This window comes from Protopterus annectens, chromosome 4.part1 (genome assembly GCF_019279795.1).
Source record: "Protopterus annectens isolate FY-2018-M chromosome 4.part1, PAN1.0, whole genome shotgun sequence".
NCBI lineage: Eukaryota > Metazoa > Chordata > Ceratodontiformes > Protopteridae > Protopterus > Protopterus annectens.
Window position 1 is genome coordinate 992,294,334 of NC_056734.1, and position 18,340 is coordinate 992,312,673.

An 18,340-nucleotide genomic window follows, 5' to 3' on the forward strand; every position below is an offset into this window, starting at 1 on the left:
TTCAAAATTTTGACTTTCAGCGGCACCGTACGATGCAGATAGGGAGAATTTCCATTTTTCTGCACTGAAGTGCGGTCTCGGAGTTGGCATATTTAAGTAGGGGGGGTGAGGGGGTCACAGCCCCCTGCCTACACTTATTGTTTTTTTTTATGTTCGAACATTCAAATGTCAACCCGTAATGTTCGACATTTTTGATCGAACATTTAGCATAGACCCTTCCCATTGAGGGGGCACCTGACATCTGGTGCAAGAAAACCGATGTAATGGCATCTGCTACATGTTTTATACCCCTGACTACCTGACATCACGGAAGAAGAGACAGCAACTGACGCAGGATCCAAGACTTTGTTAATCAGGCCGACTGAGGGCTACTGCAAGCAGGTAACCCAAATGTGATGATTGCAACAGTGAATACACTCGAATATCTACATTTATGTTAAGTGTTCACAACTGTACTTTCCTGTGAAGTATCTTTTCTAAGTGTAGCCCAATTATTATACCTTGGAGAGTAATATGTTAATTCTCTGAGTTCCTGCTACGGATATCACTTTCATACCAAATATTTTCATAAATTTCCTCTGAAATCTACCCTCTTGTTATATTTTCCCTTCTAGGCCCCCAGATGCATCCTCATTGTTGAAAATCAAATTGTAGTCCCCACCTATAAGTAGTAATCTGATGTTGTTAAGCTTCACTTAATCCTTGACTGTGGGTTCGGTTCCTTGTATCTGAATTGACTCTACCATTATTCCATCTTGCCCCCTCCAAAACTCTCAAGCGATGCTTTACACACAGTGCTTCTTGCAGGATTACCTCAGATCTCGGTTGCAGCATTTGTGCCAGACGCGTCTATCGAAACAGCTCTCAAGTAAGAACATTCTTTGTTGTAGTTAAGATTTCTGTTTAAATCTCCTTTTTAGTGACTTCTTTCCCTTTTTCTTATACCCAGCTCTTCCTGTTACTGCTTTCTTTTCTTAACACGAGTAGTGTTTTCTTGTACATACTATCACTGGTATTTTTCTCCTGTACCGTTAAGTTCTTTGTACCATCATTGGTACCGTTACCTCATTTCCTTTCCTTACTAGTTCATCTGAATCTTTAAAGTCTCAAGCTCATTGTGTGACTTCTCCAGTTTCAGTGATTGCCAGGCATTATTCTCTCACTTCCCCAGTTCTAAGAACTGTTCTAGCCTCCCACGAACCTTTGACTCGAACGTTATATTTCAGCAAGTGGCAAAAATTTTCAAAATGGCCTTCATAGACTAATCTCGTTCCATTTTCAGCACCAGTTGATAAGGTCCTTGAGTTTTTAACATTGCTTTTTGAAGCAGGAGCATCTCGAATGCATCTAGCTGCAATCTCAAATTTTCATAATGGTTTGAATGACAGCGGTAATTTCCCACAGACTTTGTAAAGCCTTTGTAAAAGGAACATTGATGCTCAGGACCCCCCCCCCCCCATATACAAAGACCCTTCTGCACCTTGGGAATTGAATCTAGTACTTCAGTCTGTAGTTGGTTTCCCTTTTGAACCTTTTGCAACTTGCTGTTCACAGCAAACCACCATACCTTACTTTCTATAAAGGCAGGGTTTATTTGAGAACAAGTCGTTTTCTTCCAAAGATAGTGTGTCCAATACCAATATCAACCAGAGTGTTCAGCTTCCAGTTTTCTACCCCAACTTCTCAAACAAGGGTGAATATTGTCTGCATTTGCTAGATGTGCATAGACAATTGTGTTTTTATCTTCACAGAACAAAGGAAAGCAGAAAATTGGACCAGTTGTTTCCTCTTCTGCTACTGCGGGAAAACCTGTTTCTAAAGTTACTCAGTCTAAGTGGCATAAAAATTATACAACTTTTATTTATAACTAAACGTGCAACTACCAGGACCTGTTAATGCACATTCAACAAGGGCTGTAGCCACTTCTGCAATCTTTCATTCCAGAGCTTCTGTTGATATTTGTGCAGTGGCTACCTGGGCATCCCCTCTATACATTTCTTTCTTATTCCAAGCTGGATCTGATCTCTAGGGGATGAGCATCATTTGGCTCAATGGTGCTCAGGAATATTCTTCCATGAGTCCTCCCAAGATTTAGGTAGCTGGGGACTCTGTCCCATAGTCAAGGATTTAGTAAAGATTGACAACATTAGATAATGAATTTGTCTTAGCATAACGTTCCATCTTTGTTGACTATCTTATCCTTGACATCCCCACCCTCCTTTCCCCGTCCTTTGATTTCTTGGTGGAATAGACCTTTCCCAAAAGATTGACTTTCTCTTTTAGGAATACAGGTATGATCTCTGGTCTGTTGCTCCCTGTCTGTCACTATTTTATGCAAACTCAATCTGAGGTAATCCTGCAAGGAGCATAATGGGTAAAGCTTAGCTTGAGAGTTTTGTAGGGTGTGAGCTGGAATTACGGCCGGGTCCGTTTTGATATACAGAACCGAACCCACAGTCAAGGATTAGTGAAGATCGACAACACAGATGGAACGTTATGGTAAGCTTTTTCCCTGCTGAAAGCTGATTATTTCTCCCAGATTTTTTAAGATTCAAAATATCAGTTTTAGGTGCAATACAAAAACACACCAGTGTAATCTTAATTCCTTGCCAGTCGCCTCTTTCAACTACAAATCTGCCATTATTTTCCCCTCTTCTAACACTACTGGAGCTTCTCTAGTAATTAATATACTGCATTTTTCCCCTTTGTTCCTGATATTCTGCAGAATATCCATCAAATTTGCATGCTCAGTTCTTTCCAAATTTGTCTCCTGTAGCATTGCTATTTGTTCTCTGCATTTCTTTATATAATTAAGTATTCTTTTCTTTTTGTCTATAACTGTGAAACCATTCACATTCCAATATAATAATGTGAAGTGTTTCTGTTATGGTAAGAAGTCATTCTTCCCACCTGTTATATGTGGCAGCTTTTTAAATGTCTCACTGCAGCTTTTGTGATGCATGCACCCAATAATGTTTGGCTGGTTGATCCTTTATACATTTTTTATCAAGTTTGGAACCCATGTCACATTTTACACAACTTTGTTTTTTATAAAATCTCTCAAAGAAAAAAAAAAACAGAACCCCAGAAATTATTAACTTAATATGCACACACATACAACCATGTATATCTTCAAATGAAGTTTAACCCTCCTAATAGGATCGTTTATGCCAACTAGGCAGCTGCTAACACTGACCCTAGTTGACCCACAATTGAGGTTATCTGTTGTAAGACACGTTATTAAAACCTGTGCTTCTACTTACACTCATTGGTGTCTTTAATTTTTTTCCCCAGATGTGAAAATTACATGCATACTTTCAGAAATCATTTACTGCTAATGTTGAAGAAACCAGTGCTTTGTTTTGTATTGGCCTATTATCAGCTTGCCTCCTTGGAAAAAGTAGGCGAAAGATGTATTCCTATGGTGCAGCCTGAAAGACAAACAAACCTTTTTTGCTAAAGGAAAGCTTTTCATTATATTCAGCATTCATATTTACTTGTTTTCACTTCTAATTTATTTTTAGATTAAGCCAAGGGGTCTTAGTACAGTCATTCACCTATACCAAAATAAGGAAGACTTGTCAGCTGTATATATTTTATGGGCCGTTTACTTTGCACCCCATCTCCCACCTCAGCAACCCAAAATTGTGGCCTATCAACTTAAACATGCTTTTGTTTAGTTTTTCCTTTTTTGTACTCTAATACCTACATTTCTTAATACCAGTAAAGAAGAGAAGAAATAAAAAGGCATCTGTTTGCTTAAATTTGCACATACAAGAGCAAATAAAAGTACTTTAAAGCTTACCCAAATACAAGTTGGAGAGTTCGTATCCTCATTACATATAATAATCTTTCCTAGCTTGATATGTCAGCATATTCAGAGACACTGAAGTTGGTACTGAGAAAAAAAAATTTAAACTTGAAAGGGATCACTGTTGAGTCATCTAGATTCAGTAACCCCCCCAGTCAGAATAATTACCAAGGATTGTATTTCCTGTTTGATAACTAGTATGAGATGGAAATATGGGTTAACCTTTGTCTTGTGAAAGCCTTATGTGACGACATGATTTGCAACAATGAATTCAGTAAATCTATTTCTAAACCAACATGGCAACTGTGTTTATTAACTGAATTTTAGTAGGCTTCCTACTAGTGCATTTGTGGAGTGTTATTTTGTGGTGAAAATGTTTGAATCATTATTCAGTTTTTTTCTGTAAAAGTGTTTTTGAGGGGAAAAGCAAGTGCAAAATTGTTGCTGCAGTAAGTGTTCAACAGAAATGCTGCTGCTGTTCATGTGGGAAGCAACTGTAGACTTAACATATCTCTCTCTAGCATTTTGCATAGGGATTCAGTAGTTTGTTTGCCATGTTCCTTCTCCAAATGTCTGTGGACGTCAAGGGATTAACAAGGTAGTCTGCCAGCTACTTTTTTAATGCTTACCTCTGTATACTCTAAATTTTTTTGTATTCACTGTTTTACTGCTAACCTTTGGGAGTTCAGTTGTAGAATGCTTGTCTGGTCTGACTTGTAGAGTTTTTCACCCTTGCCTTTCTGTTGGACAAGTGGATATACCCTCCTGTGTGGATGCCAGAACATATGTAGTATTAGAAGTATGTCAAACCCCTGCCATCGTGAGCTTTTTTTTGCTGCAGTTTGAAGAGTTAAGATCTGTAGTCAATGTGACTTCCTAGAATCATCGGTCTATTTGGATGGTTTCCAGAATACCGTTAAGTACCCTGTTAAAGTATGTTTTGTTCTTTCTTTGCTTACTGAGTAGTGGCTTTAGAATGCCAGGAACAGTTTGTTAAAAGTTGGTGGTAGTTTATCAGATTAGATGCATCTGAAGTGGCCAGTTTTTTGTGTAAGAAACAATTTCCATACTGAAACAAAATTTCTTCTAGTCAGTGTTTGTTGTGGTTGAGCATAGAGCTTATTGTATTGCCTCCTTTTATCACAACTGCGCAAGGTTCTCCTAGTACTGTCATTTGGGGAGCAAAGAATTTTCACGATCACTTGAATCAAAAGTTTTCCTAGGGCTGCCATGGCATCTGATAGCTTGTCCATGGGTGTCCCACATAAAGAAAAAACAAACTTCCCACAAAAGGAGGACATGGAGCATATTGATGGGACCCCTAGATTCAAATGCATCCAGTCTAGTGAGGTGCTTTGCCAACTCCTGTTCAGGATACTTGCTTGGACAGAGTCCTTTGTTACTGTCTTCCTGTCTTCCTTGACAAGTCCAGATATCCTGTAGTCTTGGATCCAATTCATTCTGTCAGTCTGAGACTGATGACCATCAAGCTGCTTGTTGAGTTCCGAACCAACCCTGCTAATGCTCTAAGCCTAGAGCTTCTTAAAGATCTTTCTCTTTTGTTGTGTTGTAGGGCACTAACTCTTGTCAGATCTTGTTTGGACGGATTATCTTTAGTTCAGATTTGTATGCCACTGTTTCTACGGTTTTACAGCATTTTGTCATCCTTTATCATTTTAAGCAAATTATTGAGCTCCTTTGTGATTTCTTTATTTTTAGGTTGGTCTTATCAGACAGTTTGTCTTCCATTTATCTCCCACATAATTCATGAGGTAGGCTCAGCAACCTCTGGATTTAAAAAAAAAAAAAAAAGAAGTTACTAGACTAAGTTTTATGCTTGTAGAATTATAGTGCTAGTTAAACTTGTGTTTAGCATAGTAGATGTAGTGTTTGAGTTTATAGTGAATAAGTTGTGGTTGCCTTCCTTTTGTCATGGAAGTGAAGATTTTGTATGGATTTTTACCATTCCTTCTGATTCTTCATGTCTCAAATTGTGGGGAACAAAAGTCCTTATTGCTTTGTGTTGACCGAGAAGGGTGTTGCTTCAGGCTTTCCTGGTACTCTATTCAGCAGAAAACTGTAGAAGAACACATGAAAGAAGTCCTCATTTGGATCTTCCAGTGTAATTGACATCAAAACATGAATCTCTTCCTTTATCTTTTCTAAGCACATTTCCCAACTGGAGTATTGCAAATAGTTGAGGGTTCCAGGAAGCCTTTTCAGTTGTCATATAAACTGTAACTGGAGAAAATTCTGATCACAAGAGTTATCTATGAAGCCTTAATATTTTATCTCGCAATTGCTTTTGTTCATTTGTACATATTGCGTAATTTGGGTCCCAAATTTTCTACAGACTTCTTTTTATATCATGACCTTGTTAAAGCACATTATTGTGACCCCGCACTGGCAAATTAAGGGATTCTTTGTCTTCATTTGACCCTAGTAAAACTCTTTTTATAGGTGAACTGTTTGATTCATAAGCAGTGCAGTTCTTTTCTTAAAAGATGATTTAGTGGCTTTTGAAGATGATCATTTTGTTTTGGCAATCCTTTCTGCTCAATATCTTCAATCTGCAGGTAGGTAGCTATTTGTTGGTATCTATTTTGTCACACAAGTCTACCGTTTCTTAGAACACTGTCATTTTTGCCTGAAAAAGGTTTTAGTGTGTTCCTAAAGTCCATTCACCACCCTGTTCTTTGTGTTAACAAAATCCAGGGCAGAGATATTTCTCTATACCCAAGATATGCATCAGTTCAAGTTGATTTGTTTTTGCTTTTTTTTTTTTTTAATCTAAAGAAAGTGCTTGACTTCAGAAACGCAGGTCTGTCCTTGTGCCAGCTAGAGCAGCTTGCCATTAGTTAAGCAGTCCAGTTAGATTGTTTGCTTGTGTGTTGCCACCAGACAAATTATATCCAAGACAATGCTGTTGTCAGTGCTATGGCGGCTGTAGGTGATTGTTTCAGGAATTTCTCTATTTATGGACCTTTTGTGTTGTGGATTTCACCTTCTCGCATTTTGCTTGCACCATCATTCCCTGAGTCTGGCCTTCTTTGGCAGATTCAGTTCAACAGGAAGCTGCTTTCTTAATCCTTTTGCTTTTGTCCTTACTGTATGCCATCATTTTCCCCATGGCTCTGGAATTTTGGTATTCCCAGCAGTTGTCTGCTACAGAAGGCCTAGATAGTTTAACTAGTCTCATGCTGGCTACTACTTGAATGGCAAGATGGTGCTTATTAACCTTCAGCTATCCCAGTGTGCTTAGATGGCCTTTTACTTGCATATGCGGATTAATTTTTCTATAAGTTCGTCAGTATACTTCTGCATATTTGTCTATCATACTGTCCTCATTCAGTGATAAAGTCCAGCTGAGTAGTGTGGTGGTTGGTTACTTGCTGATTCATTGTCACTTATCAGAATGTGTTTAAGGGTGGATGTCTGCATGCCACCCCTTTCGTTTGAGAGCTATATTTTGTTCAGAATTTTCACACTGGGCTTGAGGGAGGAAATTTTGATGATTTGCCTATTTTCTGGTAGGATGACTACATTTTTTGTGTTTGCGTGCAAATGATCTTATGGAACAAGTGCTATGTAATGCCAACTGAATTCAGGCATAAGATGCATACTACCTTCTTGGAAGGGGGATATGCACTTCTCGGAGAGAACTGAGTAAGTGAAGATGGAGTTGTTTCAGTTCCAGGTATTGGACTATTGTCTTTCAAAATGCATTGACATTGAGTAACTTGGAGTGCTATATTTGGCCTGTGGAGCTTTTCTCTGCTACTGTATGACTCAGCTGCTGCAATTGCTGTTGTATATAAAATTTATAGTAAAGTAGTCCTTTTATCAGGTGTTTTTCGGTGTAATCTTTGTCTTGCTCCAGGTTTAGCCTGCCATGATCATTTGCTGAAATTTTAGAAGTGTTACTCAAAGGTGTCGAAGGAATGATGTGCATCATTTTGTTCTTCTTAAACTGCCAGTTCTTTCTGAGTGCATTTTTCTTACAAGTGTAGATATTGACCTGATTCCTGATGTGACCCACAGGCCTCATTTATTCTGTCCATTTTTTGGTAAATGCGAGATTCTTTAACTGCTTACCCCCTTGCATATCTGTAATAGGGGAGTTGTGACATTTGAGGGTAAAATTATTGAGGTAGAGATGCACACTGTTAGCTATTTGTCAAAATATTCCTGTAACCCTTCATATTGTGGTGTCTCTTTCAGCTGGCGAACATCCATCACAAATGGAGGAATTTTAACTGTATCCATAAATAATCCTGAAGCTCGAATGTTGCCAGTGTAAGTAGCTTTTTGTAACCTGGAGTCAGTTTTTTGTATGGTTACAGTTAAGATTCATTGTGAAGTAACATTATTGGGTTAGTGTTAGATCAAGTTAAGAAGTTAAAAAATGTTTTTTGACTGTTGCTTATATGACTGTGTTTACTGTGTGAATACCAGGCAAACAGCATACAGCCCTAGTTGTCTCAGATTTATTCATGCTAGTAGCTGCATATGCCTCCATGACTTCCACACATTCAAAAGGCTGAATTTTGCAATCCCAGTATCTGTCTCTGTATCCCCAGCCTCATAATAAATTTTAATTCTACTTGGATCAGTTTCTTCTTGACCGTGCTTATTGATTTTTTTTTTGGGGGGGGGGGTTAGGCATTGCATAAATCATAGTGTTCTTTAGGTCTGGCAGTTTAGCGTAGTAGGTCAAGTTATTAAGTTAACAGGCTTCTTCTGCTTGTACTGGGTGTTTCCCTCTGTCTCACTTTGCCTACTTTGTGACTGAGCAAATCTTTTAACCAGGCTATGTTCACTTGAAGCCCTTTTGTAAAGAATTGCTTATGCATGGTGTAGTGTTCCTCATGGTGAGGCCAGACTCCCTGGGGATGTCCAGGTCTTTAAGGGGAGGCCCAAGCAATTCTGTAAATATTGTGAAGTAAAAAAAAAAATTAGTAATGTTTTTATGCAGAATCAGGCTAAATGCAATACAAAAGTCTGAATGTGTACTAAATTGCAAATTGATATGAAAAGATGAGTTTACAAAGCTGTTTCTTAGTTATTTGTAGTGTTTTTTGGGGTGGTCTTCTGTTATATCATTTCCTGTATGTCCCCTTTATTATTGGAAGTTGCATGCCTAATGTTCAGAGCATATTTAAAAAACTAGCTTGTTACTTTATGCGGTTTTGTGTTATGGTAATAGCAGAGGCCATGTGCTTCCAGAAATGATGCTACTGACTTTCATGCATTTTATGCGATAACCTTATGCTAATATGTTAAAATAGGACTGCCACAGTTGTAAAGGCAAAACAAAATACTGCTTTTTCTGTCAGTGTTCTATACTGAGCTGTACACATTTATGGTTTTAGGTTCATAGGTTCATACTAGGCTATCTGCCCTAGGGCATTTGTAAGCCTAGCCAGAGTGTGTTTGGCTTTCGCCACCCATTTTAAATTTGTTTTGCTATGCCCTTTTTCGAGGTTAGTATACTGTGCCTCTGTCTAACAGTAACAGAAGTGATACCAGGGGTAAACCTACGATCTCCCATCCACTCATCAAGATTCCTCTTGAAGAGAGTCAATGAGGGACTCTGCCTAACCTGGACTGGGATTTTATTCCAGAGTGAAGGGAGCCTCTGGGTTATGAATCTGTCCCTCCAGCATGTCCTATTTATTTCAGTGCTGAGGTTCAAGTCTCTCGGCCAGAGCTCGATGGGATTTGGATTTTCTGAGGTGCAGCATGTCCATTAATTCCGGGTTGGATATGGCTTTATATGTCAGGCACAGATTGCCTCTGAGCAGGCGGTATGCCACTGAGTAGAGCTGGAGTTTCTTTAACCGGGCAGCATATGGCATCTATTTAAGCCCTATGATCCTCTTGGTGAGGTACTTTTGGGGTCTTTCTAGTTGCTGCAGGTGTCTGGTAAGGTACATCCCGAAAGGGGCATTGTACTCAATTATGGGCCTGATGAGGGATGAGTAAAGAGGCACGATGACCTCCCCTGATCTAGATGTGAATCCCTTCATGATTAGGTGGGCTATATAAAATGTTTTTCTAACCACTTTGGCCACGTGGTTGTCAAATGAGAGATTGCTATCAACTTGGGTCCCCAGGTCCCTAATTACTTCTGTACTTAATGGATTACCACCTATGTGGTAATTTGTGGGCACTTTGTTTTTGCCAAAGGGGATGACTATACACTTTTTGGCGTTTAGCTTGAGGCCATGGCTCTGGCACCAGTTGTCTGTTTCTATGAGGCCCTTTTGGAGGATGCTTGTGTCGGCTGGAGAGTCCTTGTTTTCTTTCAAACGTAACTTCACTATGTTCCTTTGACTTTCTTTTATGCAAAATTTAGGTTTCATTGTAATTTTATCACATGAGCCACAAATGTAGATGTATTGTGAGTAAAGGAAGCCCTAAATAACTGTTGCTTATAAATTGGAGCAGTGCAGCATTCTTTTTAGGAAAATGTGCCAGTACACTTCTAAATCAGGAGTTGGCTTCCTTGATGGAAATGCTGAGGATACCAAAGGAAATGTTAGTTGAGGAATTCTGTGGTGCCTTGCCTTTCCAGAGTTTGGTTATTTCCATAGGATGGGAACATTGTGTATATTTTGTATTGCCTTAACAAAAAAACTTTGTGTCTTGCTGCAACAGGTTTGTTTTTCCATTGTTGGCTTTTGACTTTTGACTTTGGTCTGTTTGGGTTTTTTATAGGGAGTTGCAGAATATTCTGCTTAAAGGTGGCATAAAGTTTAGATTATTGAATATGGTTTTAAACAGCAGCTTCTTGGATGTGGTAATGTTGCAGGTGACTTAATTCCCAGTTGTACCTTTAACATCCTGCATCGTACTAGTTCTTTTGGCTGCAGCACTTCATGATAGTCACTTTATTGGCCGTTATGGTAGTGCTTAAAGCAGTGTTTTGTAGAAAATGTTAGTGTTGTAGAAATTGTCTCTTAATGTGCCTGATTTGTTTACCTGTAGCATGGATTCCTGCCTGGGCTGAATGAGAGAACCAAATGGTTGGAGTTTGTCGCAGTGATAGTTACTTATTGATGAGAATCACATGATATCTATTTAGTAAGACTTGATGACATTATACTTCATCAGTAGTTCATGGAAACAAGAACAAAATTATTTGTTCTGTTATGCAAGTTTCCTTTAGACCACCTGATAAAAATATAGCTAACATTTACTTAGAAACATCAGTAAACGTCTGAGCAAAGCAGCTTTGACTTTACCCTTTCAATTTAAAAGGCACCTTTTAACTTTGGAAATGTAGTCCACAGAATCTGAAACAGAAGAACTGTGTAAACTGGAATCAAGGCTTAGCTGCTTTTTTTTTTTTGTTAGGTGGATCAGATTTCTGTTTGGCATTTTCAGAACTGCATGTGTGTACATCTCCAGTATTCATAATGAAATGTTACTTGCTTATTCCAGTTTACCATTTCTTCCTGTAATTGTAAGACATGGAAAACAATTTTGGAACCGAATTCTAAATACTTTGCCACTTCAGTTCCTCCCTTTGCAAAACACTACTTCACACCAGTCTATACTGCTGTTTTCTGTGGTGCATTAAGGATCACTCCAGCAGTAGTAGAATAAGAAAGTCAATTTATGCAAACACCCACTGTTCTCACTTAAGGTTTATTCATCTCTGAGAAATAGTATTTTAAAAAGTACCCATTTTCTTGGATGCTGTAGTCTGAGGAGTAACACTGATGTCAGACGGAGGAAAAAATGCTGATACAGTTTGCATAAAGTTTAAAAAAAAAAGAAACAGTGAAGCACTAGGCTCTCAAGCAAAATACAGATAAACTAATTGCGAGTATGTCACTCTAGTGAGGCTCGTTTTTTCCTTTCTAAAATCCGTATAAAAGATCTTTCATTGCTTCTTAAGAAGTAAAGTTGCCTTGTTCCATAACCATTGAGCTTTATTTTAAATTTTGAATACATGAAAAATGATAAAATTGACATTAGGTAATGTGCAAAGTATGAAATAACTTGGTTCTTAAAGTGAGTTCTAGGGTAGATGGTGTCATATTTCAAGTCTAATATGAAAAAACACCTTGGAACCAAAAACATTTTTTTGTTGCATCTTTGTTTCCTGAGCTGTTTTAATGCATTAAAACCACTCTTTGGTGCTTATAAAATTTTAATGATTTTCCACAAAATAGCTGAAATGTGCCCTGACATATTAACGTAATCTTGTTTAGAGACCGTCTTTATATGAGTGATGCTACACATAAGGCAGTTACGTTGACTTCCAAATCCATTGAGCCAAAATGACAGGTTGAGAAATGGGCATCTTGCATACCTTCTATAGCAAGAGTGCTTGCATTTTATTTCTGAATGACTATCGTATACAATTCTCCCAGAGTCCAATTAAGCAATTCATACCAATTTTACAACTGTAGCCAAAGAAGGTAGCTAAATTTCAAGCTTTAGTAAGGCTTGTCATTTTGTAGTCATGTATTGCTGAGGCATCAAAACTAGCACTGAAATCCAAGAGATTAACACCTAAAATAACCTATTCTGCTACTCACTAGACCAGTGTCTCCAGTAGAAAAGATCGATTTTTAAAATCGATTGTTTGAGAAATGGGTTAATATTTATTTTTGCTCAAAAGTATTTTACAAGCACAGTTAAAAAAAAAAAAAAAAAAAAAAGTTTGCAACTATTTGCTCTTGAGTTTGAGGCACAAATGCCTTTGTACATATATATATTTTCCTACTTGTGTTGGATTGCTTCACTGTGATGTGTTACAGTGCAACATACTAGCACTTCATCAAAACTGTAATCTTTGACAAATTAGTAGCTCTGTGTGCAAGACTAACGCTACTTTCTTTAAAACTGTTGAGTTACAGAAATGTCACCCACAAGTTGACCACTATACACAGTATGTTGGCTGTTAGAGTTGCCATCTTTTTAGATGCACCAAGTGATTCTTTCTTACTGAAACTTGAGATTGTGCAGAAAAAAACATGCCATAGTTAAACGAAAACAAAATCATATTAAAATACTCAGTGATTTGTAATATTAGTTGTATTACTTCATATGGCATTAAGAGAACTTAAATGTAGTATCACAGCTTTCTGTGATATTCAGAGAAAGGTCATAATTATTTTTTGTTAAAATTGACATTTTCCTTTTTCATGTCAACACCCCCCCCCCCCCCAAAAGAACTGTCCAAATCAGTACTGCTGTCTGCAATGCAGAAAGAGTCGGGTGATAGCACTGTTTTATAGCAGCTAATGATAGGTTCATAGGTTGGTACTGAGCCATCTGCCTGAAGGCATATATTATCCCAGCCACATTGTGCGGTATTCACCGCCCCTTTAGTAGTTCCCTAGACCCTTGTACGAGCAGCTAGTACCCTTGGCCCCTATCTAGCAGTGCTGTTGGTGTGATCCCGGTGTGAACTTTGTTACCCATCCACTCATGATGTGCTGATATCAGTAGGACAAATTACCTATGCTAGATTATGTGGGCAGTACCTGACAGGAAGAATTGCATATTTCCCTGTCTGTGCTGTGTCATGCAAGCAGAGACAGATTCCTCTGACAAAGTATATGAGAAGTTGAGCTTAAAAACATTGGGTAGACATTCCCTTCCTTTGAGTCCAAGGCAAGGAAATGAAAGTTTTATGAAGTACAAGAAGGTTTCTGGTACCTAAACAATACCAACACCGTAGTGTAGGGAGAAATTCAACCTGACTGAGTTAAATTGTAGGAAAAGGTAGACCTTCCTTTAAGTCCAGTTTGTTTAAAATGAAACGTGGAACAAGGTGTGAAAGATTCGTTAATTGCGGAAAACCAGCCACTAACTGGTCTCTGCTTTGCTTACAAAGCCATATCTGACCCAACCCTGTTAGAAATGTTGCACCTAAAGAAATCCCAGTCCCTCCACACCACACGCTCCAGGGACCTCAACCTCATTACCACAACAAACAGAATGTGCTGGAGGGACAGGTTCATAACCCAGGGACTACCCATGCTGTGGAATAGACTTCCCATACATGTCAAGCAGAGCACCTCATGAGCCCTTTTCAACAGAAAGTTTGATGAATGGATGGGAAATTAGAAAGTTCACCCCGGGGATCACTTACAGTGGCCTTTACTTGATAGAGGCACCTGGAACTAACGGTGGCATGATGCAAGGGCACTTCTGTGGGCTAGGCTTGTAAAGGCTCCAGGGCCGTTTTCATAGTACACACCTATGAACCTAAAGACAAAAATTGTCTTTACAGAAGAAAGAATAGTGAAATATTGATGTAATGAGAGGAGAAGATCAGGTTCCAGAATCTTGAGACAGATATTTTCTGTATATATCCTTAAAATGAGATGTTTGTGTTTCACTGCTGCAGTCATTACACTTGGGTTATCCTGCTGTCAGGCGGTCCCGCAGTCGGCCAGAGTTCCAAAGTCTTGGTCCGGCGTTGGTTGCTGTTGCTTCTTCCCTGACGTCAGTATGCCAGGGGTATATTAGATGCAGCCAACGCCATTTTCTTCAGTCTTTCTTGCTGTGCGGTGCCCGAAGCAAAAGCAGTTCGCAAGTGCCGGTCGGCCGACTTCTGAGATTTTCAATTCGAATTTCAGAACCAAAGTCTTCTATAAAGCTAAGTACCCCACTGGGGAAACTTTTTCTTGCCTTAGACCGATGTCAGTAAGTTAATTGTATTTCTTGTGGGAAGCAAATGCCTCATAAGGATTTTCATTCTTACTGTATTCCATGCCTAGGCCCAGACCACGACGTCACTAGTTGTCGGTTTTGTGCTAGGTTTAACAAACGCACTATTAAACGTCGGTTTGATTTTGCTCGCCATTACTTTGGCCGATGGTCTAATTATACCATGCCGTCGGAACAACCGACGACCGGAATACACAAAAAACGCAAAGATAAGGACAGGCATCCGAGGCCCAAAACTGATTATGAAGCCTCTTCTAGGCCAGTCGCCGGTTCTCAGTGAGGCGCTTTCACAGCCCCTGACACCCGCGACCTCAGAACCACAGGCTGCCTCCGACGCCCACGTGGAGATGTCTAGGCCTCAGGATACCCAAGTTGTTGGGCCTACGGAAACTAACCCTTCAGATTGGTCCGGAGCCGCTGAGCAGGCGTAGGCTGCTGAGGGTGTTTTCAGACCTTCACAGCTTACCATAAAAATTACTGCCAAGTCTAAAGCTCCATTAAAGACAAAGAAGCAAGTACAGCATTCACCTGGACAGGCCTCCATGCCTAAAAATCAAATGCTTAAAATGGCCGAAGACTTAATTACTCTGATCAGGGGTTCCCATCCCCCTCCTGATAAAAGGCCTAGGCAGGATACAGACTATGATTCCTCTGACCAGGTTTCCATCTCATCTGATTCCTTTTCGGACCATGAATACTCTTTACCCCCCTATGAGGACTCAGATGCTGAAGAATCTATTCCTTCAGCCTCTCCTCCTGAGGATTACTCTTTTGGGGAAACTTTACATACCATGAGGGAGCATTTCCATTGGGAGGGCCAGGATTACTCAGAATCCAAGAAAAGGCTCAGAGACTTTTACCTCAGCACAGACCCCTGGCTATTCCGCCAGTGTTAGATATTGTGGATGATGTGCTCTCTGAATCCAGTTTAAATCCTGATTATTTGCCACCTGCACCAGTCAAACCAGACAGGTAGGTACTACAGAGTCCCTGACTCTCACAAATTTCTTTATAAAAACCCTGCTGCTGATCCAGAAACTATTTCCCAGGGCCCCAAAGGGGTAAAGGCTTCCACGGCTAAGAATCCAGTTCCCTCTGACAGGGATTCTAGAGCATTAGACAGATGGGGGAAGAAAGTTTGCACTTCTGCAACTTTAGCAGTGAGAGCTTTAAATTGCCAGTTCCACATGCTTAAATACTAACAATATTTAATGTCTCTGCTAAAACAGAAAATGAGTACAGCTTCAGAACATCCTGACTATAAGGAAATGCAGGAATTATTGCATGCAACTGAACAAGTGGGAAAACATACTTTGCAATGTGGTTTTGATTCATTAGAGGCTTCTTGTAGAGCAGCAGTCACAGGGTCTGTGATTCAAAGGCATGCTTGGTTAAAAGAACAAGCTTTACCTGATCATGTTAAGGCTAAATTATTGGATGCTGCTTTACAGCAGGATTTTCTATTTGGTGTTAAAGCAGAAGAGGTATTAAAGGAAATGGAGGATAAGGCAAAATCTATGCAAACAGTGAAGGATTTCTTACAGGTACAGCCACCTCGATTTAGTAGAAATCGGCCTCCAAAAAATTTGTCCTTTCCAGTGTCAGACAGACCACAAAGAGGCAGATACAGATGCCCAAGAGGCAGATCTCAGCCCCAAAGCCCTTACAGACCATGACAGTGGGGTGCAACAACTCCAAAAGGAGGTGAAGACAAATCACAACCTTACAGGAAACAGTCCCAATGACTTCCCCCTTCAAATGCCAAACTCTGTCCTTTTGGCAGCTCCCTTAGGGGGAAAACTAACACTTTTTTCTCAAAATTGTCATGTAATCACCCAAGACAAATGGGTTCTGAACATTGTGTCTCAAGGTTACAGGTTCCATTTTCACACTCTACCAAGGCTAAAAGGAATGCCAAACCTGCCACAAAAACAGATTACAGCTCTCATGGACATGAGAGCTATCCAAAAAGTTACCACAACAGGAACACGGACAAGGATTTTACTCAAGACTTTTCTTGGTTCCCAGAAATGGCAAAGCCTGGAGACCCATACTAGACCTTTCCACTCTAAATACTTACCTGGATGTTCCGAAATTCAAGATGTTGACACTACAGCAGCTTCTTCCCATGCTGGGCAAGAAGGCTTGGCTTGTTACTTTGGACCTCAGAGGCATACCTGCATGTCCCTGTCAGACAAGATTGCAGAAGATACCTCAGATTCATAGCTGGTTCAATGCATTACCAATTCTCTGCACTGCCCTTTGGCTTATCTACTGCGCCCAGGGTCTTCACAAAGTGCCTGGCACCAGTAATTGCATTTTGCAGACAACAAGGAATTCAAATATATCCATACCTGGACGACTGCCTTATTCAAGCAGAGAGCAAGGACATTCTTCTAAAGCATCTGGCGTTTGTAAAAAGGTTGCTAATTTGCCTAGGGTACACCGTAAACGAAAAGAAATCAAAACTAGTGCCCTCACAAGAGATGATATTCCTGGGTGCCAGCTTAAATACAAAGGCCCAGATGGCTTATCTCACGCCAGACAAGCAAGGACAACTGACTCGGTACTTTCAATTGATGGCAACAAAAAAACAACTACCTGCAAGAAAAATTCTGCAGGCCTTGGGATTCATGGCATCTTGCATACTTCTAATTCCATATGCCAGACTGCATATGAGGAAATTACAATGGTACCTAAAAAGTGTTTGGACTCAACACTGCCACAGTTTGGAAGCAGTAATACCTCTAATTCCCTGCCTGCAACAGGAGTTTCAATGGTGGGCACAGACATGTCACCTCAACAAGGGACAGCCTTTCTCTCTACCCACAGCCAGGCAGACACTAACAATAGATGCTTCGGATTACATCTGGGGAGCACACATGGCAGGAAAATGTATCCAGGGCAAGTGGACCGCAGACCAAATGCATCTTCACATCAATCAAAAAGAGATGTTGGCTGTACAAAATGCCCTAACAGCTTTCAAGGACCTTCTGCATCCAGGACAACTTTTACTAAAGACAGACAACACCACAGTTATGTGGTACATAAACAAGCAAGGGGGCACTCATTCTTATCCCTATGCAGACAAGCCATGACCTTGTGGAACACAGCTCTAACCTATCAAGTTCATCTGCAGGCACAATTCCTGCCAGGAGAGAAGAATACCTTGACAGACGACTTAAGCAGAAACATCATGGATTCTCACGAGTGGAAATTAAATCCACAAGTATTCAGCATGATAAAGCAGAAATGGGGGTGCCCAGGCATAGATCTTTTTGCCAACTACAAAAATACTGCACAGGGACTTATCACACACAAGCATGGAAAGTGGATGCTCTCTCGTTCAGCTGGAAACGCCTACAAGTTTATGCCTTCCCACCACTGGCTCACCTTACAAAAGTACTCCTAAAAGCCAGACAAGAGAAACCACAGATGATCCTGATTGCCCCAGACTGGCCACGTCAGCACTGGTACCCAATCTTAAAGAACTTAGCTCAAGGTCCACCATGGAGTTTACCTCAAACTCCACACCTTCTGACTCAACAAGACAATCAGATCCTGCACAGTCAGCTCAAAACTTCAAACCTGGCTGCATGGCAGAGTCATTAGTCAAACAGACAACACCACTCTCTAAAGCTGCTATGGATGTCATTTTGGAGGCCAGGAGGCCTAGCACCAGGAAATCTTATTCAGAAAAGTGGAAGAGATTATGTGCCTGGAACCAGGCTCAAAGCTTTGACCCTCTTGTCCCAAATATTCCTCAGATACTACAATACTTGACTGAAATGCTGGACAAAGGACTATCCTTTTCATCCATTAAGATCCACGCTT

At 40.0% G+C, this 18,340-nt stretch overlaps 1 protein-coding gene across 1 annotated transcript in view; it reads left to right on the forward strand.

The window, feature by feature from the left end:
- The window catches only part of FYTTD1 (forty-two-three domain containing 1), a gene marked incomplete in the record, with an annotated part of 977,528 nt that overhangs the window by 687,208 nt on the left and 271,980 nt on the right, over nt 1-18,340 (forward strand). The window contains 1 exon segment of the mRNA XM_044070693.1: nt 8,033-8,107. Coding sequence (XP_043926628.1) covers nt 8,033-8,107 — 75 coding nt within the window.